Source organism: Gymnodraco acuticeps, unplaced genomic scaffold (assembly GCF_902827175.1).
Source record: "Gymnodraco acuticeps unplaced genomic scaffold, fGymAcu1.1, whole genome shotgun sequence".
In the NCBI taxonomy this organism is placed as follows: domain Eukaryota; kingdom Metazoa; phylum Chordata; class Actinopteri; order Perciformes; family Bathydraconidae; genus Gymnodraco; species Gymnodraco acuticeps.
This window is the reverse complement of record NW_022990021.1, coordinates 631,242-655,210: the sequence shown is the minus strand read 5'-3', so window position 1 is coordinate 655,210 and position 23,969 is coordinate 631,242. Positions and strand designations below refer to the sequence as shown.

At 39.7% G+C, this 23,969-nt stretch overlaps 4 protein-coding genes across 6 annotated transcripts; 2 read left to right on the top strand and 2 right to left on the bottom strand.

Annotated features, from left to right (window-relative positions):
• The first annotated feature begins 2,863 nt into the window (after positions 1–2,863).
• Positions 2,864–9,587, top strand: LOC117544723 (delta-type opioid receptor-like). Its single transcript, XM_034214073.1, has 4 exons — positions 2,864–3,043; positions 3,310–3,583; positions 6,837–7,189; positions 7,454–9,587. Exons 2-4 carry the CDS (start codon positions 3,339–3,341, stop codon positions 7,981–7,983), a joined length of 1,128 nt encoding a protein of 375 aa, XP_034069964.1. The 5' UTR covers positions 2,864–3,043; positions 3,310–3,338; the 3' UTR covers positions 7,984–9,587.
• An 816-nt stretch (positions 9,588–10,403) lies between these two features.
• Positions 10,404–13,950, top strand: chmp5b (charged multivesicular body protein 5b). 2 transcript variants are annotated; one of them, XM_034214075.1, is made up of 8 exons: positions 10,404–10,570; positions 11,200–11,304; positions 12,453–12,499; positions 12,599–12,692; positions 12,771–12,842; positions 13,004–13,112; positions 13,409–13,524; positions 13,610–13,660. In XM_034214075.1, exons 1-8 carry the CDS (start codon positions 10,502–10,504, stop codon positions 13,658–13,660), a joined length of 663 nt encoding a protein of 220 aa, XP_034069966.1. In that variant the 5' UTR covers positions 10,404–10,501. The 2 variants fall into 2 exon arrangements, with proteins under 2 accessions (XP_034069966.1, XP_034069965.1); XM_034214074.1 differs by having other exon boundaries at positions 12,599–12,842; positions 13,610–13,950.
• Positions 13,951–13,955: 5 nt separating this feature from the next.
• On the bottom strand, positions 13,956–18,247 carry fastkd3 (FAST kinase domains 3). Of its 2 annotated transcripts, none has more exons than XM_034214072.1 (7): positions 18,144–18,247; positions 15,488–16,960; positions 15,255–15,340; positions 14,765–14,939; positions 14,612–14,681; positions 14,395–14,509; positions 13,956–14,202 (listed from the first exon to the last, which is right to left on the bottom strand). In XM_034214072.1, the coding sequence occupies exons 2-7, from the start codon at positions 16,929–16,931 to the stop codon at positions 14,104–14,106; spliced, it is 1,989 nt and encodes a 662-aa protein (XP_034069963.1). In that variant the 5' UTR covers positions 16,932–16,960; positions 18,144–18,247; the 3' UTR covers positions 13,956–14,103. The 2 variants fall into 2 exon arrangements, with proteins under 2 accessions (XP_034069963.1, XP_034069962.1); XM_034214071.1 differs by lacking the exon at positions 18,144–18,247 and adding an exon at positions 17,432–17,516.
• Positions 18,248–19,177: 930 nt separating this feature from the next.
• Positions 19,178–22,234, bottom strand: myl12.1 (myosin, light chain 12, genome duplicate 1). The gene is made up of 4 exons (XM_034213965.1): positions 22,149–22,234; positions 20,501–20,705; positions 20,155–20,316; positions 19,178–19,836 (listed from the first exon to the last, which is right to left on the bottom strand). The coding sequence occupies exons 2-4, from the start codon at positions 20,682–20,684 to the stop codon at positions 19,664–19,666; spliced, it is 519 nt and encodes a 172-aa protein (XP_034069856.1). The 5' UTR covers positions 20,685–20,705; positions 22,149–22,234; the 3' UTR covers positions 19,178–19,663.
• Positions 22,235–23,969: the final 1,735 nt, after the last annotated feature.

The window sequence follows — 23,969 nt, the reverse complement described above, 5'->3', positions numbered from 1 at the left end:
CTGGGGAAGATTTTTTCCCTCCTTTTTGAAGAATTCACCTTTTTCTTCAGAACCCCAAGACAGTTCAGTCAGTGTTTTTCGAATGTACACGTCTATAACTGAACTGTAGCTAAAAGTCAGTGAATCTCCAACCAGGAGGGATATAAAACTTGAGTGAAGGCTGATGCTCACCTTCAGGTTCGTAGACAGGTGAACAGGAGGAAAAGTCCGGAGTCAAGAGAGGTTCCTGCACTCTGTTGATTTAATTGCAATAAAACGTATATTTATGACTCATGGTTTCGATTCCTTAGACCTTCATCTGGTGAGACCGCTAGGGATATAATAGCCAGTTAATAGAAGAAAAATGAAGTACTCACTAAAATGGCTAGTAATTAGCCAGAGGAAGCAAATATTGAGCTGCCACATAATGAAGGTGTAATTAACATCCATCACTTTCAAATATTAGTTCTATAGTTTCTTAGCTTTAGGAAACAGCAAAATAAATTGAATTTTGTTAGAGTTAGGTTAGAGACACGTACAACTGAACTTTCACAAGCTTCACAAAAACATATTGACATGAGCAGAACACTTTAATTCAAAATGTGTAATGTTCACTGGTTTTAAAATTAAAGGTGCCATATCACAAATTGAAGAACTCTTAGTGTGAGTAGATAAGAAAATATATATCTGTGGATTCTTTTCCATTTCCCTAGGAATAACTCCCACTAATCGACCTCATTGCACAGAGATTTCTGACTACAGTTATGTAATAAAAGCTAACACCCGGAGCAGAATTGAGCTCATTCATTACTCTGCTTGAGTCAGCAGCGAAACTGTTTAAATGATATTCTCTCTGCAGTAATAACTTTTGACTTTTCAGTGTTTTTCTCCATATGTTCACCACAATTGCTAACAGAAGCTCACAGATCCATCTCTCCAGAGGGGCCTTGAGGAATCAGGAAATGAGACATTTTCACATCCTCAGTAGCAGATTGATTACTTTGCCTTTGACATGCTGAGGATGAGTCACATTGAGATCCAATGTAAATGACTGTTGCATAACATTGACACAAAGCATTGCCCTAATCATGCATCGAATGTAAATGTGCGTACGTTTCTTATTTTAATCTGATTGTTTCATATAACCCCTGAAGCCCTGACGTTTGCTATCTTTGAAACAACCGGAGAAAATGATCTACAGTAATATAAAAAAAATCTATCGTCTTCTTAAATAGGACAAGATATAAACCGGACAAAAGTAATAAAAACAATCCTGGCTTTCAGTTGAAATCAATCACCTTTACACAGAGATTTCCACTTACAAATAAAGTATACAGTAAACAATGTAACCCTGTACATTTGGTGTACTTCTTTGGGTCCGACAAAACCACTGCTGTATGTCTAAAATATATAGATGTGGATCTTTTTCTGATGACAAAAGCCCACATGAAAATGTATGAGTAAATCCTTATTTTGACACAAACTGACAACCAAATGTGGCGATAAAGCATGTTATTACAGCAAAAAAGCATGAAATGTTGGTTATGCAATAACAATATTGGTTGTATTTGTTGATCTATAGTATTGTATCTTGTCTTTATTTATTTTAGTGCCAACAGCCTATATATATTAAGCCTATGGATACCATTGCTTATAGATGAAGCCTATTAAACCTTTAGCAGAAGTATGTTGTTGTCTGTACTTCAAGCGAATAAAGCGGTATGTTTTCGAGGGGTTAGACACAGCATCACAGTGAGACAGATGCACCTCACACAGTTGTGCAATCTGTCGTCCAACACACTTCACTGACTAAAATAATACTCAGTCTTAACAGCCTGTGATGCCAGTATTGTGGGATAAAGAAGAGCTTCTTCCTTCCTGGCAGCCATACTGCAGGGGATCCTTTGGGAAGGATATCAATCAGACTGTGGGGCTACATTGTGTTAAACAGCATTGTTCACAGTTAATTAAAGCTATTTTCTATCTAACAAAATGTATGTGTTCAATAAAAGCTGTTATCAAGTGAATTAATAGGCAATGTAAAAAAAGAACAGCAGCATTCTGAGAGCTGCGTCCCAACTTTTTGTCATTTAGTTCATTGTTTGAAAACTTCGGGCACTGGACCTTAGTCATCCTCTTCCTCTCCTGACCCTCTCTGCACTGAAATGTGCAGTATGGTGCACAGTGAATAACCCCAGCTGAATGTAACATCATGTCCTTCCTCCTGCATCCCCTCTCCTCTGTTTCCCCCTCAGCTGCTCCAATGTCTGTTTACACTGAGGGACATTTAGCTAATTGGCCAAATTCCCTTAAAATATGAAAGACAAACAAATACAATTTGTCAGAACTAAACATGGTAAAGCAGCGTTCAGTTATTATGCTCCAAATATCTGGAACAAACTCCCAGAAACCTGCAGGTCCGCTGCAACTCTGACTACTTTTAAATCCAGGCTGAAGACTTTTCTTTTTGTCGCTGCTTTTAATTGAACTATTCATATCTTAGACTGCACTGTAACTTTTATCCATGTACTTTTTTCTTTTAATGTTTAATTGACTGCCATGTATTTTTTTCTTTTAATGTTTATTTTATTAGCTTTTCTTTTTAATGACTGATTTTAAATGCCATTTTCTTAATCTCTTTCATTTTTTGTAAAGCACTTGCCTTGTGTTGAAAAGTGCTATATAAATAAACTTGCCTTGCCTTGCCTTACAATTGATGCATTTTTTATTTCTTGACAAGGATGTGTTAATGATGAACAGTTTTGGACATAAGATTGTAGGAGGCTGTGTGGCTGCCTGCAGGTTATTGTCATCGCTCTGTCATCTCATATTTTGTGTGTGTGTCTGTGGTGTGTGTCTGACTGCATGCGCGCCGCCTCTCATTCAGTGCGTGTGTGCATGAGTGTCCGCAAAGCCGCTGCTGCTCCTCTCCAGGCGCGCATAGCGCATAACCATCCACAAACTTTGATGAGCCGTATCCTCCACCAAGGCAACAAAACAACCTAGGCTGAATACGTTTTTGAATTATTTTATATTCTGTGTCCGACAATCCGGGACGACCAAGGTAAGTAACCTGCGAGCTTTAAATTCCAATGATTTTTTTTCCTGAAAAGCTGGATCTCCTGTTTGTTTTGCATGATTACAAGTAGCTTGAGTGAAGTTTGAAAGGCTGTCGTGCTTTTAAAGAAACGTTATGATTTATTGTTTTTATTCTAATCAGGATAAACTATGTTGCCTATATTATATGCAGCTAGTGTAACCCCGTTAATGAGCGCAATATCATTGTACTGCCCATGAGCATGTTTTCCAATCGAAACTCTTATTTTGAAGCTTTTTTCTAAAACAAAAAAGGTGTCGAGATGGAAAGCACTCCTGTTGAAATATTAAAAGAAGAGAATAAGTGCCTCTCCACGCTGCTGGACGACTGTCCGGTGAATTCTTCAGCCTGGGTGTCCGGATACTCCGAGAGCCGCAATGTGACCCGCAATGATAGCTGGGAGGCGGAACACATGTCCCCCATAATCCCCATCATCACTGCGGTCTACTCTGTGGTGTTTGTGGTCAGCTTGTTGGGCAACTGCCTGGTCATGTATGTGATCATCAGGTAAGAACGTTTTAAAGTAAAATCCATACAATAAATATATCTCACAATACGTTTATAGAAGATTACATTAGGAATATTAAGGTTAGAGCTGTATGTTATACCTACATGATATCTGACAGGGACTTTTATTCTGCACATACATGAAGCTTAATTTTGCCATTTGTTTTTGGAAAATACTGAAAACAACAGAGGTCCATGTTAAAGAATGTGTTCCTCTGCAGTCACTGTAAATGTTATTACTTGTGGAGAAGGCACTGGCACCAACCCTTGGGCTTTCACAGTGACCTCAAGGACATCTGGTCTTTGTTATCGTTCTATTAAGTGCCATGATTCTAAAGGTACTCTGCTAAAAGCCCATTTATACAGCTCATCCAAAGGGCTATTAATGTGCAAGTTAAATGGCTATGATCTAACACATTTAAATATACATATGCATATGTTTGTAAGGTAAAAACAGAAGCTGTATGTTGTCAAAGAAAGGTTAAGACATTCTGTCATTCAAATGTGGAACGCAATATAAATGATTGTGCCTCCTTCCAACCGACCCATTTTATGAATCTGCAGTATCAACCCTCAAGCTGTAAAGTACAACAATATTCTGTAAAATGTTCCCAGTCTTGTGGATATGATACTAACCATAGTTGAAACCTGTGGTGCTTTATCAGGCCGATAGCTTGCTCGCACCTCATTGGTTGTTATTTATTGTCTATGGGAGCCAACCAATCTCCACTGATGAAATGTGAAATGCAGTAGTGGCACCCAGAATGCTCTGTCGGAGACAACAATTACCTCAAATCAGATTGATTGCAACGCATGCCAAGTTTATCACTTCAGTTACAGAAAGGACTGTACGATTCTACGGTTGAGTTGCTCCGTGGAGGACGATGAAGAGGCAGTAAAAAGGTTTTATGTTGATTTAGTGTAAACAACATCTGGAATTGCCCTCATTTAAACACTCACAACGCCAACAGGCCGAATGTTTACGTAAACGTTAGCAATAAGCCATAAGTAGAAGTAGCCTACTTGAACAAGACCAGTGCACCTTTTATGGCTTTAAATGGTAGTGTTAAGCAGGGGTGCCCAACCAGTCAATCGCGATCGACCGGGTCGATCGCGGGGAGATTCCAGTCGATCGCGAGATGTGTCTAAAAATAGAACACAATATTCTGTTTTATTGTTAATGTCCTATAACATAATCTTCCCGTGCCAGAATAATGCACTTGAACGCATCAAAGCTTTGTGATTGGCCGGCGTGACCCCATGTGTCGGGGCGTGGCTGGTGGGGCAGTGGGTACTAGTTGACGTTAACTTGTCCGTGTCAACAGGAGTGACAGTCCGCACACACACGAGACCGCAATTATGGCAGAAGCAAAAAAGCCCAAAATATATAATTTTCACTCCGAGTGGGAGGATGATTATTTCTGTATCTATTCCAATTCAAAGTCCATCTGTCTCATCTGCAATGCGAGCGTGGCTTTATCGAAGAAGGGTCATTTAGGAGCGGCATTTCAAAACATTGCACAAACGCTGCGAGACGGAATGCCCTCCTAATTCTGCCCTACGCTCCAAAAGGGGAGGGACCTGAAAGGACAGCTAAATGCACAGCAGTCCATTTTCACCAGGCCCAACAACAAGAGCAAGGCTGCTACCAGAGCATCTTATCGTGTCAGTCACGTTCTTCGAAACACATGAAGTCTTTCAAAGACGGCGAAGTTGTGAAAGAAGCATTCCTGGAGGCTGCCGACGCGCTTTTGGGGGACAGTAAAAATAACAGTAGCATTTCAACAGGTTTTTGATATAATAAAAACTCAAGTTAGATACCGTTATTAATCAGCTGTAAGTTTTAGTTTGTTTGAACTTATTCATTATAATTATTGTACACAATTGTATAAGAATGTAAACATTAAGATCTGTTCTGTTTAAATTGATTATAGTCTATTATCAATTCAGGTTAATAAACTAGTGTTGCTTGCATCCTATTTTAAAGGCATTTATTTTTATACTCGACTAAAATACAACAAAAAAAGGGTTTGATTCTATTAATGTTGTCTTTTTTATTGCACTTTGGCAGCAGATTCCTGAGTAGCTTCAGATCTGAGTTGTTTTATTAGTAAGCCTAATTTATACTTTTGTAGCAATACTATTTTTATATAATGGCAAAGAAAGGGTTCAGAGTCTTTTCTTTTCTTCCTGTGTCATATGTGGCAGCACTGTTCAATGCTTCTTGAAAACATTACCCACTGTAGTGACGTGTGAATAAACTCCAACTCTGTATCAACAGCACTGTTGTGTAACTTCAGTTAAATACTTGTGTAGATTAGAAAGAGGTAAGATAAAGGATCTGCAGTATTTTATGAAGTATTAATCGTACAAAGGTCAGTTCTATACAAGTAGAAGTGTGTATTCACCTGGTAGGCTGTCAGTAATGGCTACGCCTCTCTATTTGGACTGGTAGATCTCGGCAGACTGGCAACTTTAAAAGTAGCTCTCGGTTCAAAAAAGGTTGGGCACCGCTGTGTTAAAGCATCTGATCAATAAGTTTGCAAGAAAATGTTTAAAACAACTAGCCTTCAAATTAAAGGGGTTACGTTGTAGTGCCTTTCAGCTCATTGTTTTGGTTTATGTTGTGTTTCACCCTCACAGCTCTATTCAGTGTTGTTTCCAGTCACAGAATATAAGTATTCGCATTGGGAAGTTAATTTGCTGAAAAAAACCATATAATTCAACTTTCCCAGTATTTAGTTTTTTTGTTTTAAAGTACGTCGTCTACCCTGCAAAATCACCATTAATGGCTTCATTCAAGGACTTTACCAATGGATAAAAATACTTTTTTGATTTGATTTTCAGTAAACATGCTGTATGTAATAACTCAATTAACATAAACAAAACATGTATGTAGGCCATTCAAAATCACCATGCATTAGAAAATGCAATTGTGAAGGACCTTATTTTAATCTCAATGAGTCATTGTATCCATAGGCGCCACCACGTTCACAAAATTAAAGCTTAAACAGTCATCACATACTGCTTTAATGCTATCATTATTAAATGAACTGAAAACAAGTTGACCATAAATGACCTGCGAGCAGCATACTATACATAACAATAAAGTGTGAGTCAGAAAAATTACATTACGGATTCATAACAAGCCAAGAAGGAAGGTCTTCAGGGCCAGCCATGCTATATATATGTATTCAGTGGGAGGTACGCTCTGGTCATCATAGGACAACCTTGTGCTCTGCATTTTTAACAGGTACACGAAGATGAAGACAGCGACCAACATTTACATTTTCAATCTAGCTCTGGCTGATGCCCTCATCACCACCACCATGCCCTTCCAGAGCACGGACTACCTGTTGAACACCTGGCCCTTTGGTGAGGTGGTTTGCAAAGTGTTCATCTCCATCGACTACTACAACATGTTCACCAGTATCTTCACCCTCACCATGATGAGTGTGGATCGCTACGTGGCTGTGTGCCACCCTGTGAAAGCTCTGGATTTCCGCACTCCAATCAAAGCCAAGATGATCAACGTGTGCATCTGGATCCTGTCCTCGGCTGCGGGGATACCTGCTTTTATCCTCGGTGGCACCCAGACCAAGAGTGGTGAGGAAGTGCTTTCACGCACACTGAATAACATTACTGACTTAATTAAAAAATATAATATAATATATTCTATCCATTTGGCAGTGAAGAGTTTTCCATTAGCCACACATCATGCCTCGCACTTCCTGAAAAGAAAAAAGCAGGGCTGAGTGCAAGATGTTCCCGTATGGGTGAAGATTAGCATAACCACTGATAGCAGGCAGAGTGGAATTTTATTTTTGGTGAAGTGTCACTTCATTGCTTCTCTTTCCCTTTTTCTTGTAGGAATAACTGAGTGTGCCTTGCAGTTCCCAGAGCCGTACGTGTACTGGGACACACTGATGAAGATCTGTGTGTTTGTCTTTGCCTTCGTGGTGCCTGTGCTCATCATCACTGTGTGCTACTCCCTCATGGTCCTGAGGCTGAAGAGCGTCCGAATGTTGTCCGGCTCCAGGGATAAAGATCGCAACCTGCGGAGGATCACGCGTCTGGTGGTGGTCGTGGTGGCTGTGTTCGTGGTCTGCTGGACGCCCATTCACATTTTCGTCCTGGTTAAGGCGCTGGTGGGCGTACCTGAGACCACCGCCATCATGGCCGCCTACTTCTTCTGTGTGGCTCTGGGCTACACTAACAGCAGCCTGAACCCTGTCCTGTATGCCTTTCTAGATGAGAACTTTAAACGCTGCTTCAAAGACTTCTGCCTCTCGGCCAAACTGAAGGGGAAGAAGGTGTCGGGGAGCAAGAAGATTGCAAGCAGCGTGCGGGAGGCCGCTGTTCCGTTGGAGAACACCGATGGGACTAGAAAGCCGGCATGACTAGCCGTGGAACTGTCTTCAATTTCCCACATTGGAAAAGAAGACTCACATGACCTTGGCATAACCCATGTCACATCAGCCATGTAGTTTTGACTTTTTTTTCATCATCACTTGGACATTGACCAGTGCCAATATTCAGGATATAACTTCAGAAAGCAATGGAAAGTTTCACATGATAAATTGTACTCCATTTTGATTTGATTTACCCTCATGGGAGTTGTTACATAGATTGTTCACTTAGTATCACACAGTATCAGAAACTCATTAATAATATATACTTTAAATATTGCTGTGAATGGGCATCCCCAAATCATATGGCACATCCTGAAAAATATTGCATGTAGCCAGCATTCAGTACTCATTTAATGGACAAATCAGAAAAAAGACTGTAACAAAATTGGCTCCTTGACATCAGTGTTTTAATGTTTTATGATCATTAAGTCGCATTTTGTTTATGCGTTTCTCAAATTCAATCTATTTCTATCATTCCCTCCTGTATTTCTATAGCCAAATGTGCCTTTAATAGTCCAGGATAACACGGTTGTAGCGCCGATAAATTATTTTAGTAATGATAACTGAATGGGGTCAAACAGCCACTGCTTTTTAAGAAATGCAGTTAACATGTTAGCTTCATGAATCACTGACAGCAGATATGTGTCAAAAACCTTTTCACCTCTGTGAAATGTTCTGAAGGACCACAATGTGAAAGAATTGATTCATGTTGGACTTTGAAGTCACTGGGAGGTAAACAAAAACCTCTGCCGCATCAAAGCAGCAGAGGTTTTATCGACGAATAAAGTTTGAAATCCTGGACTTGAATGTGCTTTTACAATTTGACAGAGGGCTCTCTATCAGCTTTCACTCTGGTGTTGTTTCCAGATTGATAAGCTGTTTGATTTATGGTATATATTAAGTCATGTGTGCTTTGTGTGGCTTTTACCATGACAACCTCAATCTAGTAATGTTCTCATCTGGGCAATCTAACAACATAGCTGTTCAAACACGTTTTTCTCTTATGAGCTGTACATATGTATACATTATTTTGTATGGATAACAAAAGAGCTTTGCACAGACTAAATTAAGAAATACTGTATTTGTGGCATGTCAATGATCATTGCTAAGATAGTATAAAGCAACATCTGCAGCCTGTGCTTGACGCCTGTGCAATGATGTCCTTTTGAATGTACTGCAAATATACTCTGTATTATATAAACATATGATTACTCATGGTATTAAGTCATCTATCTCATTAGAGGTCAGTAAGTATTAATGGATTTCAGTGATACACTTAACTCCCATTCTGTGTCATTCTTATTTCCATAATCCAGAGCTTTATTGGTTTGTTAACAAATGTTTATGTATGACGGCATTACAATAGATAAAGCACAGAAGTTGTGTTTTTTGACAACTTAATAAGAGACATTATTATAAGACACTCCACTGTGACCAAAACATCATTTGTTTTCTTTTCATTCTCTGTGCTTACTGTTTAAATTAGCTGCTGCTGTATATTGGCATTGTCATCTGTCATCCATCAGAAGACATATTGATCAAATCGTTCTGTGTGTGACTTGCTCAATATTAAATTAAGTTTAAAAAACCCACATTGATTCTTTTTTCTTGTCAGTTTTCATATGTGAAGTCTTGGTAGTGGGTGACGCTCTCCTTAGACTTAGAGGCTGCTGGAACGTCCTTCTGTGTTTGCATTGAATCATTTATTTGAATACCTTATATAAAAACGAACATGAAGAGCAGTTTTTCCCTTTTTTTTCCTCACAAAGTTTCAGTGTGAGGTCAACGATCCTCCTGCAGGTGTAGATTCTGGGTTTTACTGTATGACCACAGCTCCCTCCAGAGGATACAACATGCCATTACTAAAATGTATGTAGAGTAATCAATAGAAACCAATTCTGCTCTGATTGATAGTTTCATACACACTACTTGACATTATCATTTTACATAAGTGCTATTAACAAACCAGCTTCTCTTTGCAATGTTTACATTATTGATGTGCTGTTTTGTGAGCACATTTTTAGACATGTGCAACATTCAAGCACAACAAAACCTGAAATGTGGAATGTTTTTCCTTAAAAACCTTATTTGGAGTATCTATATTGTTCTTTATTTAAAATGTCACCTTTCCTTTTGTTACATACTTCATTCAGGTACAGTGGAAGGGGGGAAAGTCATTGAAACCCCATCCCTATGTGTTATTGTATTTACGATTGATATGTTTAAATATCACATTATGTTCTAAATGCCAAAAAATATATAAGTTACACAATATTGTTTAGGGACAAACATACATAACAAATAATCTAAACATGAACAAAAGACAAACTGCTGTTTGTAGGGTGTGACTGAGATGTATACATCTATGGACTGAGTGAGCAATGATCATGTGACTTCTCTGACGTCATCCCACAGTCTCTTCCGGGTGTTTTGGTGTTTTCCCTCAGCTGGACGGCGGACGGTGACAGCGAGCTAACGAAGATAAAAGCCTTAATTTTTTGCCAAAATGAACCGACTTTTTGGAAGAGGAACGCCCAAGGGTCCACCACCGAACCTTACGGACTGCATAGGGAGTGTAAGTATAATCCAGAAATAACTTTATAGACGCTGTCTCGAACAAAGTAAACAAAGATGGTTCCCCTCTCGGCTGGCTAAGCTAACTGCTAGCTCACTTTTATGAGCAGTAAACAGGCCTAAGTGTGCCATATGTACTGCCATTATGTCATTATAAACTAGCCTAATGGTTAATAGTTGTTGCTTTACTGATGAAAGTAAGTATAATCCCACTTGGCGTTTGTACCCACACACAATGTGTGGCTAGTATCGGTCGATAATCAAGGGTTTTTAACGAAACAATCGATGTATCTGTTAACGAAATGTATCAGCATATTGTATTCTGAGCAGGAATTTGAGCCATTTAAGTGGCATTCAACCGAAACGATGTATCTCTCTGAATGAAATGGCTGACATCAACCAGTTGTACAGGTTATATGTCTGGGCAGAGTTATTTTTAGCCAATAGAAGGTAAATGGGTTTGCTGGTTATCACTCTATCAGCCTCAATTCAGCTTGTGTGTAGTGCACTTAATGTAAAAGCCCTCTTTCCAATGTAACAGTTAGTTAGACCTGGCTATTGGCTTTTAAGATTAGCATCCTGTAATTCATTAAAAGTGGATGTACTTATCATGTGTTTTATTATTTGAAGGTTGATTCTCGGACGGAGTCCACTGACAAGAAGATTGCCAGACTAGATGCTGAGTTAGTGAAGTACAAGGACCAGATGAAGAAGATGAGAGACGGGCCCTCAAAGGTGAGATTCATTTTCCAACGATGCTGTAACACAAAAAGTATTTAGGATGCTGACAGCTAGGACCACATTTTATATTCTAATTTTTGTATAAAGTGAGCATTCACACACATGTATTCCTATATTTGTGTTTTTCTTATAACAGACATATGCTATGAAAGGCAGAGCTCAACACGTGTGTACATGAACATTATTTTTGATGCTGTACTGTATGGATCACTGAATACAGATCTTGTATTTTTATAACATTACATTTGGCTGACGCTTTTATCCAAAGCGACTTACAATAAGTGCAAAAACCAAAGAGATTCAAACTCCCAACAACAAGCAAAGTGCAGATATATTATCTTCAACCAAGTCATACAATTTGAAGTGCTGGTGAATTAGTTACAAGGCTTTTAAAGTGCTTTTTTATTTATAGATATATAGAATCGGAGGGATGAAACCCTCTTTAATGGTCACACATGCAGAGCACACAGCACACACAGTGAAATGTGGCCTCTGCTTTTAACCCATCCTAGTACCAGGAGTCTAGTACCAGGAGTCTAGTACCAGGAGTCTAGTACCAGGAGCAGTGGGCAGCTAGTGTACAGTGCCCGGGGAGCAATGGGAGTGGGGGGAAGGGGGTTGTCCGGTGCCTTGCTCAAGGGCACCACGGCAGGGCCCAGGAGGTGAACTGGCGAGCAGTCCACACTCCATATTTCGGTCTGTTCGGGGACTTGAACCGGCGACCCTACGGCTCACAGTCCAAGCCCCTACTGACTGTGCCACTGCCGGCATATATATATATATATATGTATTTTCTTTATTATTATTATTTTTACAATAATTGAATTGCCAAAGTACACTCGGAACAGATGCGTTTTCAGATTGTGACAGAATGTCTGTTTCCATTACCGTACTACAAGAAATGTAAACATATTTTCTACAAAAGTCTGTTTTTTTAATAAAGAATTCACACTTCTTAAATGTTAAATCTGGCTGTATCAGAAAGTTGTTGTTGTGTTGCAGATGTTTATTTAAATCAGAAACTATATGATCAATAATTGAATCAATACAACTTACTCTTACTGTTGTCCAGTTAATGTTTGGTGTTGATCTTCTGTTGATATCCTTTGTGAAATATACTCGCTCATTTTCTCATTTAACAGAACATGGTCAAGCAAAAGGCTCTGAGAGTTCTGAAGCAGAAGCGAATGTAAGTGCTCTAATTTCCAATATTTTCCCTATCAACCAGAGTTATTCTTAACATCAACTGATGTGAAAGTCTAATTTATGTAATTATTTTGTCTTCCAGGTACGAGGGCCAGAGAGATAACCTCATGCAGCAGTCGTTCAACATGGAGCAGACAAACTACTCAATCCAGACCCTTAAAGACACTAAAACCACAGTAAGAGAGTTCATTTTCTACTGGACGTCTTCACACATAGAATGGCTCTTTGTGTTAACATGTGCTTTTTCCTTTCAGGTTGATGCCATGAAAGTCGGCCTCAAAGACATGAAGAAAGCCTACAAGCATGTGAAAATTGATCAGATTGAGGTATTTGTTTCTAAAATATATATTAAATGTGAGAGCCATATTTGCCATCAAGTGTCGGCTATAACCAGCACAAGTGATATCAGCATATAATAGGGTGTCATACATTACGTCCAATAGAATCTGTCAGTGCTGACAACAACACTTTTTATTGATTTATTCAGGATCTGCAAGATGAACTCGGAGACATGATGGAGGACGCCAATGAAATCCAGGAGGCGATGGGCAGAAGCTACGGCACACCTGACATCGATGAGGACGACTTGGAAGCGGGTCAGTAAAACAGTTCTTTATCCCTGATTTCATTTAAATATATGAAATAAATTGTAGTGTACAGATTATGAAGATGTAAACATTTGTGATAATATCAGTAGTACTTTAAGTAATCTATGCCTCTCTATCATATCCAGGGCATCTAGTCTAGACCCAACATTGGGGATTGTACTTTGTCCATAATGATTAATAGCTCATTACCCATAGATTTTTTTTATTATAAATTGTTGTCGCCCTTCCTTTCTATGAGGTGAAGGTGGCTGCTGTTTGTAATGTTGAACTGTGTGTGTCCACAGAGCTGGACGCGTTGGGAGATGAGCTCCTGATGGACGAGGACAGCTCCTACCTGGACGAGGCTTCCACGGCTCCTTCCATCCCAGAGGGCATGCCCGGCGACAAGTCCGTCAACAGGGTACTTCAGTTTGATAATATGAACAGGTCTTCTGATGTGTCTACTGTCAGACCTTTCATTAATAGGCTTTCTTCTTCTGTTACAGGATGGTGTCCTGGTGGACGAGTTCGGCCTTCCTCAGATTCCTGCTACATAAGAGCATTCAGGATGCTCGTGCTACTTTTACATGTATCATAGCCTTTTGTATGTATCCAACTGACACTCCTAGCCTTATAATGCATAATCATAAACCAAAGCATCTTCTGTTGAATGCATTTTGGAAACTAATGTCAAGTCAGGCATCTTTAATTAAAAGTTGTGATTATTATTTTGAGTGAGCTCATATCGTATGTATCTGAAGTGAAATTGGATTCTCTTAAACTTTGTACAGTTTCTGCAGCGTTTGTTGCCAAGAACAAAATAAATTATATTTTTCAAAGACTACAACCAAGTCATTTAAAAGTCATTTAATTGTTAAATAAATTTTGTGAAAGTGCATAATAAAATCACTATACATTTATTTGAAAAAATAAATACAAATTCCTTTATAGAAGAAAGGGCTAAAAGAAAAAGACAACCACAGCATACTGAGTGGCATCATCACCAGCTCATCCTGTACGTGTGAGGGAAGACTTTTTGGTGCAGATACTCCATGGCACTGCTCTTAGTTCGCAGTTGTTCAAACTCATAGTAAGGAACCTAGGAAGAAAATATACGTTTTCAGTCATTTCATTCGGACAAGAGATACAAAATGACATGGTTGAACAGTGATAAGTCCTGAGATACTTGTATTGTATGACCGATGTTGGAATAAGTCATTAAAGGGATGAAAATCAGGCAGAGAAAACAAACTGCTGAATCACTTAAGAATATGTAAGATGAAGGTCTAACCTGAACAACTTCATATCCCAGAAGCCTCAGGTGTCTCTGCTTGATAGCCTCTTTTCCAAGTAGTTGCCTCTTGTTCGTAGCAAACCTCTTTTGTCCGTCGATACAAAGAGCTATCCTGTAACATCCATGAAAAGAAACAGTGCAATGTGTTTTAAACGATGAACCTCAGAATCATTTTCTATTTAGTGTAGCAACCTCTCAATAATAAACGACTGACCTTTTGTGGACGTCATCATTATGACTGGCAGGCAGCACATACCCCTCTTCATCGAGTTTTATCTCCACATCTTCAAAAACAAAGAAGTAGTTGATGTTAAGCCCCTGGAAAGAATCTTATGAGAGACGTAGGATCTAACAGATGTTGCGTTACCCAGTGTGTAGCAGTACGGTGTCAGAACTTTGGATCCAAAGTATGACCGAGCGCCGAGCAAATCCACCAGTCCATTTGTCACAGAGTTGTACAGCTGTACGTCCACTGGCGTTTCCAGAGAGCGTCCGGATGTGAGGAAAGACTTGACCCAGTAGTTGGGGTGGAGCCTGGGACCCTGAGGAGAGGACAGAAGGTGTAAAGACACACATGCAACTCTTTGTTTCACAGATGGAAACCATTTTGTTATTACTTTACAACTAAATCCACCCCATGTCCATTTGTAGTAGATTTTGTTCTGAATTAGAGGTTGTATTCTTTTTGTTTTCGTCTCTGGGAAAGTCACATGTTCAGGGTTTAGTCACGGATAACTGATGTGCACTGAGCCTTACATACTGATGGCATGTTAAGTAAGAGGGTGTGTATTCAGGTTTGGGGCATTCTTTTGAACTGGCCTCATCTTTAACTTATCTAACTGTTGAAACATGTTTACCTTGTAGTTAGGACACTCCAGCTTCAAAGTCATGTAGAGCTGGGTCAGCTGTGCCATGGCGATCTTGTCCAGTCCCGTGCTCTGCTCTGAAACACAATACAATCTATGTTAGTCTATTGTTTGAACGATAATGGCCAAATTATAGATTGATTACGGGACAAACATAAAACCTGCAACATGAGAGGTTGAATAACATAGAGGTTGGGTTGCTGGTGTTTGACAGGATGTTTTACCTTGCAGTTCCTGTAGAAAGAAATTGTTGAAAACTTTGGGGACAAAATTAACAGGGAACCTCTCCACCAGGGTGCAGGAGTGGAGCAGGTTGAGCAGCGTTCTGGGCTGAAAGTGCGACAAGCGTGTACGCAGGATGGTCTCAACTTTCCTGAACACATCTCCTGCGTTGGGAGGAAGGTAGCCGAGTTTCCCGAGAGCCATGATCTGCCTCGTCACCTGGCTGGTGCTGTAGTCGTCCGCTCGGTACACAAAGCTCTCTGCAATGGCGTCAACCACAGTCTCTGACAGGATGTTCCTCCGGCCAAAGAACTGCATCACCTTGGTTACTGTCTCAGGGTGGGAGGTGAAGGCCATTCGCGGAACATACCTCTCCATTGCCTCCACAAAGTAATGATCGCTGTGACCAAAGTGCATTAGGGCCCCGAGCACAGCGGTGAGTTCATCGTCTGTGAAGTGGGGGACATGGCGGACGGACTGCTTGCATAGACTGATGACAAGAGGAATGGCCTGCATCTGGTTCAGGGACACCAGAGCACCAAGCAGCCCGCTGACAGCAGAAGGGTCCATGCAATAGGTCACTTTCATGGCGTGGGTGTGCATTGCGTTCAGCAGGTGATGGTATTTCCCATCCTGACCCACGCCACCTTGCATCAACATATAAGCAGCGATGAGATCTTCAAGGCTCCAATCGGCAGGCTTCTGCTTCTGGATTTGCTTCATCACCTGCTCCAGCATCACACAGCTGGACCCCCCTATAGCCAGCATGGCCTGGCCCAGGTTACACAGCTGCCTCACGCTCATCTGCCCTCTGTCCAGCCTCTCCTGGCTTTCAGACACCAGCCGCACCATCAGCGTGCTCCAAGGGTCCAAGAAGAGGCGAGTGCCAGCCAAGAGTGTGGATACTATCCCAGCATCCGTCAGCCACCCAGAGTCCTGCTCCAGCTGGAAGCACAGGGCTCGGATGGTGTCGTTCTCCAGCACCGTGGGGTCCTTCAGGGAGGCACCTTCCTGCTCCAGGTCGGCCACACGGTGAAGTGCTTCAGCAGCCATGGTGTCAGACATGATCTCCACGGAGCGCAGCAGTTTGAAGACCTGCCGGGATGAGGAGCAGTTTGTGAGGCGCTGCTGGAAGGCCTGATTCTCTGCATCGGTGGGTTGGTGCAGCCGGGTCAGACGGAACCGAGGGGATGAGTCTTTGTGGAGACCCACAGAGCTGCTGGCGAAGAAGGATGGCTCCTTGACGATGGTGGTCAGGTTTCTTATCCCATAGTCCGAGTGGAGCTTCTTGCTGCTGGATGAGGTGAACACGTAGCCTACACATGAGGACTGGCCTTCACTCCTGGTCCTCAGCAGCCTGGAGGGGAGCACAGGTCCAACCGGAGGGTAACGGAGAATCCCGAACTGCCCGAGCAGCGGAAATCTCTGGATCAGCTTCAGGGCCATGACCCTGCATCAGGAATCTTCAGACCCAACTGAAACAAGAAACACAAGAAATCTTTTTTCCAGGATTGCTTTGGTAACACACACACACACACACACACACACACACACACACACACACACACACACACACACACACACACACACACACACACACACACACACACACACACACACACACACACACACACACACACACACACACACACACACACACACACACACACACACACACCACACACACACACACACACACACACACACACACACACACTCACAATATGTAAGTAATTCAGAGAACATTCTACAGGCAGAACTTAGATCCCTTCGTCGTTACTCTGCTGTCAACTTACAAAAGATCAACCTTGACGTATCTGTTAGCTAACGTTAGCTACTAGCTTCCTAACTAGAGTTTATGAGTCGCCCTGTACGAAGGTTGACACTTTAGCTTACGGTATTAAATAAAACACTACATGAAGAGGTGAAAACGCCAAAAAGTATACCTGGACATTCATACGAAGGTACAGGCTCACTGCACCAGTGTCAGCCAAGATGCTGTCGTAACGTGGTTCCGTAAGAACTATGAGGCGTTCAAGGCACCTCGTTTTTCTGCAGTTGATGATTGTTATGACTCGGGCTGAACGCATTTCATGCGGTATTTGGTAGGAGGGATATTGACAATGTAAAGTTACCAGAAATATTGCTAAAAAAAGTTAGGTAGTGTTTCTGTAGCAGAACAAAGGGTGAGGCAGGTGCCACAACATGAACATTTTATAAACCTTTCCAATTTTGATGGACATTATTATTTGTCTTGTAAATCCTGTCTGAACCGACAGCATTAGAAGGCAGCACCATGACGCGTAAAATCCGTAAAATCATGCTGGAAATGTTCATTCAGATAATAGTCTATGATTCAGATATATACTGTATGATTAACCGGAGGACAAAACACAAAAACAGATCAAAGTAAAGTGTGCCAATCATGGTGCCAATACATTTATAAAAATGTCAATTTGAAGAGATACCGAAGAGGATTAAGAAAAGGCATAGTATAGTATTTAAAAAAACCTCACAGTATATTTTCAAGATCTATAATTGATCATAGAATAGTGTATCAAGGAATTAAAAAAAAGTCACAGTATAGCAAGTCCTACATTTTGAAAAAAGCCATTTTATAGCATGGAAAAATATATAAAATCCAGTTCAAGTACTTACTTGTTGTTTTTAAATCATTGCATGGACTGGCACCACATTACCTGTCTGAGTTGTTGCACCGCCATGCTCCAGCTAGAGCATTGCGCTCAGCTCAGCAGAATATGTTGGTGGTTCCTCAGAGCAGGAAAAAAACCAGAGGTGACAGGGCATTCAGTGTTGCAGCTCCTAGCCTCCCAGCACATATCCGGACTGCTGAGTCTATTGAACTTTTTAAATCTCAGCTAAAAACTCACCTCTTTGCACTGGCTTTTAATACTAGTTGAACATTACATTTTTATATTTGTATGTGTTTTTTATTTATTTATTTTTTATATGTTTCTAGTTATTGTGCTTTTTATGTTTTTAATTCTCCCATTGTGTTATTTAATATTGTAGTTACTGCCTGTACAGCACTTTGGTCAACTGAAGGTTGTTTTAAATGTGCTATATAAATAAATAAAGATTGAGATTGATAAAATGGTAATAGGAAAGAATATTCAAAATATCATTAAAAAAGTCCCAGTTTAGTTTGTTGAAATATAATGGCTAGTATGTTTTTAAAAAATTATAATGTTGAAAACATTTTTGCATTTAGAAAAAAATGAAAAAGTCATACTACTTTAATTTTGTATAGCTTAAAAAAAACAAACGAAATTGTATAGTTTGTCGATTATATAACAAAAAACACATATCCACTTTGTTAATTTGAATTATTTTCTTATTTCAGTTATTTAATTTTTAATTGTATTAATCTGTGCTGTCCTGGTTTTCATCCTTACCCTGTTGCTGTTCAAACTACTGAAATTCCCCACGGGGATTAATAAAGGTCCATCTTATCTTATGTTGAATAAAATGAAAAAATGCACACAAAAAACATGGTATTTTATGTGGGAATAAGGCACGTTAGTGTTTAGAAACCAGGCGTGGTATGTCGTTGACATACATAGTACAGCATGTTAAAAAAAAATGCAAAAATAAATACATGGTATTTTTTTCGAGTGTGTGTTGTGATCATTTCACATTTTTCAGAAAGAATTCAGCCAATGCTAGTCGGAACATGTTGAATGAATTTAGTGAGAAGAAAGTCGACCTGTCAAGACTTGAAAGGCATTCTAATTCTGCCACAGGAAAAATAAAGACAGAATAATGCAATATGTAATTCAGTTGTCATTTATAGAAGGGAAACAGTAGGCATAATACAACTTGATAGAGGGCTTTATTTAAAAAGTTTATATTATAAAATGTAAAAATTCATCTAAACCTGATCATATGAACTGCAAAGACATTTCCCTTAGAGCTTCCAAGGCGCTGCCACTTCACATCTTTACGTGACAGGAAAAACATTTTACAGCCTCTTAGATTTATCTTCTCATTGGAGATGTGTACATTTGGCAAAACTGGAAGTCCACAACAAACAAGATTGGATATTTATTGCTTTGGTGGTAAATGGGGTTTATACTGGAGAGTTGAGACATGCAGCACGGTGCTCTAGCTGAAGAAAGAGGCAAAAAGGGTGAAAAGGAATCTGCTGGTATGGCTCTTTAATCGTCCTTATCCTTGGCGCCGTGCTTTAGGATGCGTGTGAACTCCACGTAGTTGAAGTTGCTCTTCTTGTCGATGGGGGCCTCCCTGAAGAGCTCGTCCACCTCCTCGTCTGTAAATCGGTCACCCATTGTTGTGAGCAGATCTCTGAGGTAATCTTCCGAGATGGAACCTGAGGGGAAAACAGTCGGATCAGATAAGGACATGAATAAACTTGCAATGAAAGCATTACCATCTTTAAGAAACCACTATCTTAACAAAACTGGATTGCTTTGGGCAGGGTAACTTTTTCAAAACACACCTGAAATTTAAAAAAGGTGTAGGGGAGAATTGGAACAAAACTAAACTTCCAAAAAGATCATGGAAAAAAAGGTTCTTTAGAGCCACTCTTGTCTTTAAAATGCAGATAGAAAATCAGCTACACTTTCACTAGGTCAAACCAGGATTATTTTCTGTCGTTCAAAAAAAAAGTACTGTCAGAAGAATGTACCTGCTCCCTCCTCATCGAAACAAGCAAAGGCATTTCTGATCACATCCTCAGGGTCTGTGCCATTGAGCTTCTCCCCAAACATGGTGAGGAACATGGTGAAGTTAATGGGTCCAGGAGCTTCCATCATCATGGCCTCCAGGTACTCATCAGTTGGATTTTTCCCTGTAGAAATACACAGGTATATTGCACTTAGGCTAAAGGGTTTCAATACAGAATGTGTTTTAAGTACAAGTGACAATAACAACTGCAAAATAAAAAATGTCAGCCAGTAGAACTAGTTTTAAAACCCATGTAGGTGCACACCCACACACTATTAGGATGTTAGTAAGCTCATGCTACTACTCACCCAGTGATGCCAGCATGTCGTGGAGGTCCTCTTTGTCCACAAACCCATCACGGTTCTGGTCGATCATGTTGAAGGCCTCCTTGAACTCCTGAATCTGAGACTGGTCAAACATGGCGAAGACATTGGAAGTCGCGCGCTGAGGGCGCTTCTTCGTGGTCTTTCCCTTTGCTCTTTTGCTAGACATGTTGACTGTTTTTTTGTTTACCTGTGAGAATAAATATATAAATATTAGATTATGCATTCAGCAATTGTACTTTATTATTTAAGGAGGCGACCATAAATATCAGTATCATTTAAAAACACTATGGACATGTACATAGCAAAATGTAGCTATTCCATCGAGTCATCTTTTCTCTAGCAGTCAGAGAAAAGATGACTCGTTGGAAGACAAGCTCATGAAATGTTTTGTCCTGTTACTATATGAGTTTGCCTTTACAACGATTTGGCAGGGTGTTTAATTCTCTGGCAGCGATTCCCCAGTGCAGTGTCCTTCGCGGCGCTATAAATGGAAATGTTCACTTATCTTTCTATGTTGATCAGCTCACTGGCTTCACTGAGGGCAGGATAATTAGTGATGTGAGGACAAATGCCCTTATCAGGACATGTCTGAGATGAAGACTGAAACAGTCCTACATTTACATCTTTATGTTGACATAAGGAAAGTGGCTCGACCAGCTTGAACAGGAGTTGTATAAAGCCTTGCTTGGTATTATAATTAGATATTGACAATATAGTTAAATGGTTACAACTTCTCTATGAAACTAGTACGTTTTAAATATAAGGCTCCAGTAACGTTCAGTTATAGTTCTAAATGTCATAAAAATGTTCTCTGGAAGTTATCAATTGGCCTGCCAAAAAACACTTTATTTTGTGTATACATCTCCCATTACAAATTCAGAAAGCGACACTTTAGCAAAGAAAAGCAGAACATTCAAAAACCGGGGAGGATGACGACAGGAAATAAGCGTCAATTAGGCTTTTTAAAAAAAAAGCCTTTCCGAGTAAAGAAATAGTCAAAATGTTAATGTTTATATTTATTGCAAAGCACTCATTATCAGGTTATGAACACTGTACAAATACGGACTGGCTTGATCCCCCAAACATGAGCTAACGTTATGGTGACACGGTTTTAGTTTGTACTGCGCACTTGACAAACCGTACATTACAAAGTTTAACTTCAACAAAACTAACTTGATCCTTAATTCGTTTTTAATACCTGACCTAATCACTACTCCTGGGGAATTACGTGTACAGTCTTAATGGCTTGCGGCCTAGCTTGGGTCACATACAATAATTACGATACTGTGCACAAGGCTGTGAACGATAGCACACTACAAACACTCATCATTCAGTTGCGGAAGTTACCTATGTTCACATGGAAGATGTATAACATTTTCCAGGTTAACCATTCACTTAAAAAGTAACAATACTAATTCGGGATCTAAACAGTCGCTGTCTAGTCAGTATCCGAGCAGCTAACAGTTAGCCGTGTTTTTGATGCAATCAAACGGAACACGCCTAACGACACGATAGCACGTTATTCAGATATACGCTTTTTATATTTCTACCAGCTGTGTGGTATCTTAATATCAAATTATTCATAAAGTAACTATTGTAAGCTGAAAAAAAGGCTAGAACACAAACTTACCTGACAACAACCCGAAACTTCTGCTAGCCCGATGCTGCTCTTTTCTCAACCACCGCCCTCTTCACTTCCTGATAACATTGTTGGGTATTTAGAGCAAACCAACTGTATAAAATAGGGGGATTTATAAATTATGTTACTATTATTATTATTATCTTGAAAACCAATTAATAGGTTGTTTCGGTGTATACATAATAAATAGATAGATAATGCTTAACTTGATCAGAAAGCAGATGATAATGTTTAATTCTTAGTGGTAATAAAATACAAAGTATGACATCACACCCCCCGACAGAGTGTTTGTGTAACTTCCACAAACACTCCCTTGCCTGCCTTGACATTCCTGGATATGCCCTTTTAAGGGAAGAACGAATACATCGTCCTTCCTGCAATTAAGGCAAGGGAAAACTTGAAGGATCCTCACAAGGAAAAAAGGCAAACATAACAGTAAATTATTATTTAGCATCAAATTAAATGTCTGTGTTATTAGATGTATCAAATTAAAAACATATAGTTCATTTTTCCCTATTTAGTTGACACTGTTTTCAAGATACATAGTAGGCTTTTTTGTGTTGCTTTTGCTCTTTTATGGTCATTTGGAAAACTAAAATACCTGCATATGTTACTAGGTGCTGCATTATCTTTTTGTAGCCTTCTCAGCTAAGTTTTTCTTGGATAAAAACGACGTTAACCTCAATTGAACTTTGACCTGAGGAAGTAATGTGAAAGCTAGTAAAAATGAGAAGAAGTTCATATGCTCAAACCAAAACAATGAAGAGAAACATTTTTGACAGGATGGATAATAATAGATTCTGACTCCCAGCTTGTGCCAGACAACAGTTGGTACCCCGGGTCATAGCTGCAAAAAGGGAGGCTTAGTACTGCAGGGACTCAAAGGAAAGATGTTAATCTGTTGACTCACTGGTTAAAACAAGCCATGCCAGCCTTTTGTCCCGTTGTCATATCACTTTCAAAGTGCTGTAAGCAAACAAACCACCACATGCATTAAAAACACGACTATTCGTAATGATGGTTACAATTGTAGTTCATTTATTTAAAAACTTGACCTCACTGTTGGATCCCTTCTCTTTCAAAGGAGCAGTCGAAACACTGTATACTGTATATGTAGTGTCACCACCAACCACTAGAGTGTGCTAGCTTTATAGAAAACCATTCCTTCGCTCACTGATATTATAAACAGTTTCTTGAGTTTGTTACCTAATATTGTGTTAGCTATTCAATTGAATTTGTTTATGTCTACAACTGTTATCTCAGACATTCAAGTAGCTTTTAATGTGTGGGGGCCATACTAAGCAGAGCATACAAATACCCTTAATAGATCCCATGAGATGTCCATAGGGTTGGAATTTCCTGACAGCTGAACCAAGTGGCATGGTGCTAACATTAATGTACTTCACATACAGTACACAGTTCACATATATGAGCATCTATCAATACAATGTCACATAATACAACTTAACCACAATCTGCTGTCATTTTTTAAATTCATCACATTTCTGATATCTCAACAAACTGAACATGATAGGCTTAAAGTCTACAGGGTGGTTGTATTATATTGCATTCAAGTATACAGATGAACTCAATGTTATTAACCATGGTAGTTAAAATGTGATACAATTAATCATTTCAATAATTATTAAACGTTTTTATTCTTGTGCATTCTTAGTCAAGCAGTATCAACCAGATTACACTAAAGGCCATGCTGCTTATGATAGAACCTACAGAAAGAATGTGTTCTATTCTTTGATATCAATAATATTCACTAATAGGTAGGTACAGTATGTCAGGGTTCTACACAGACTT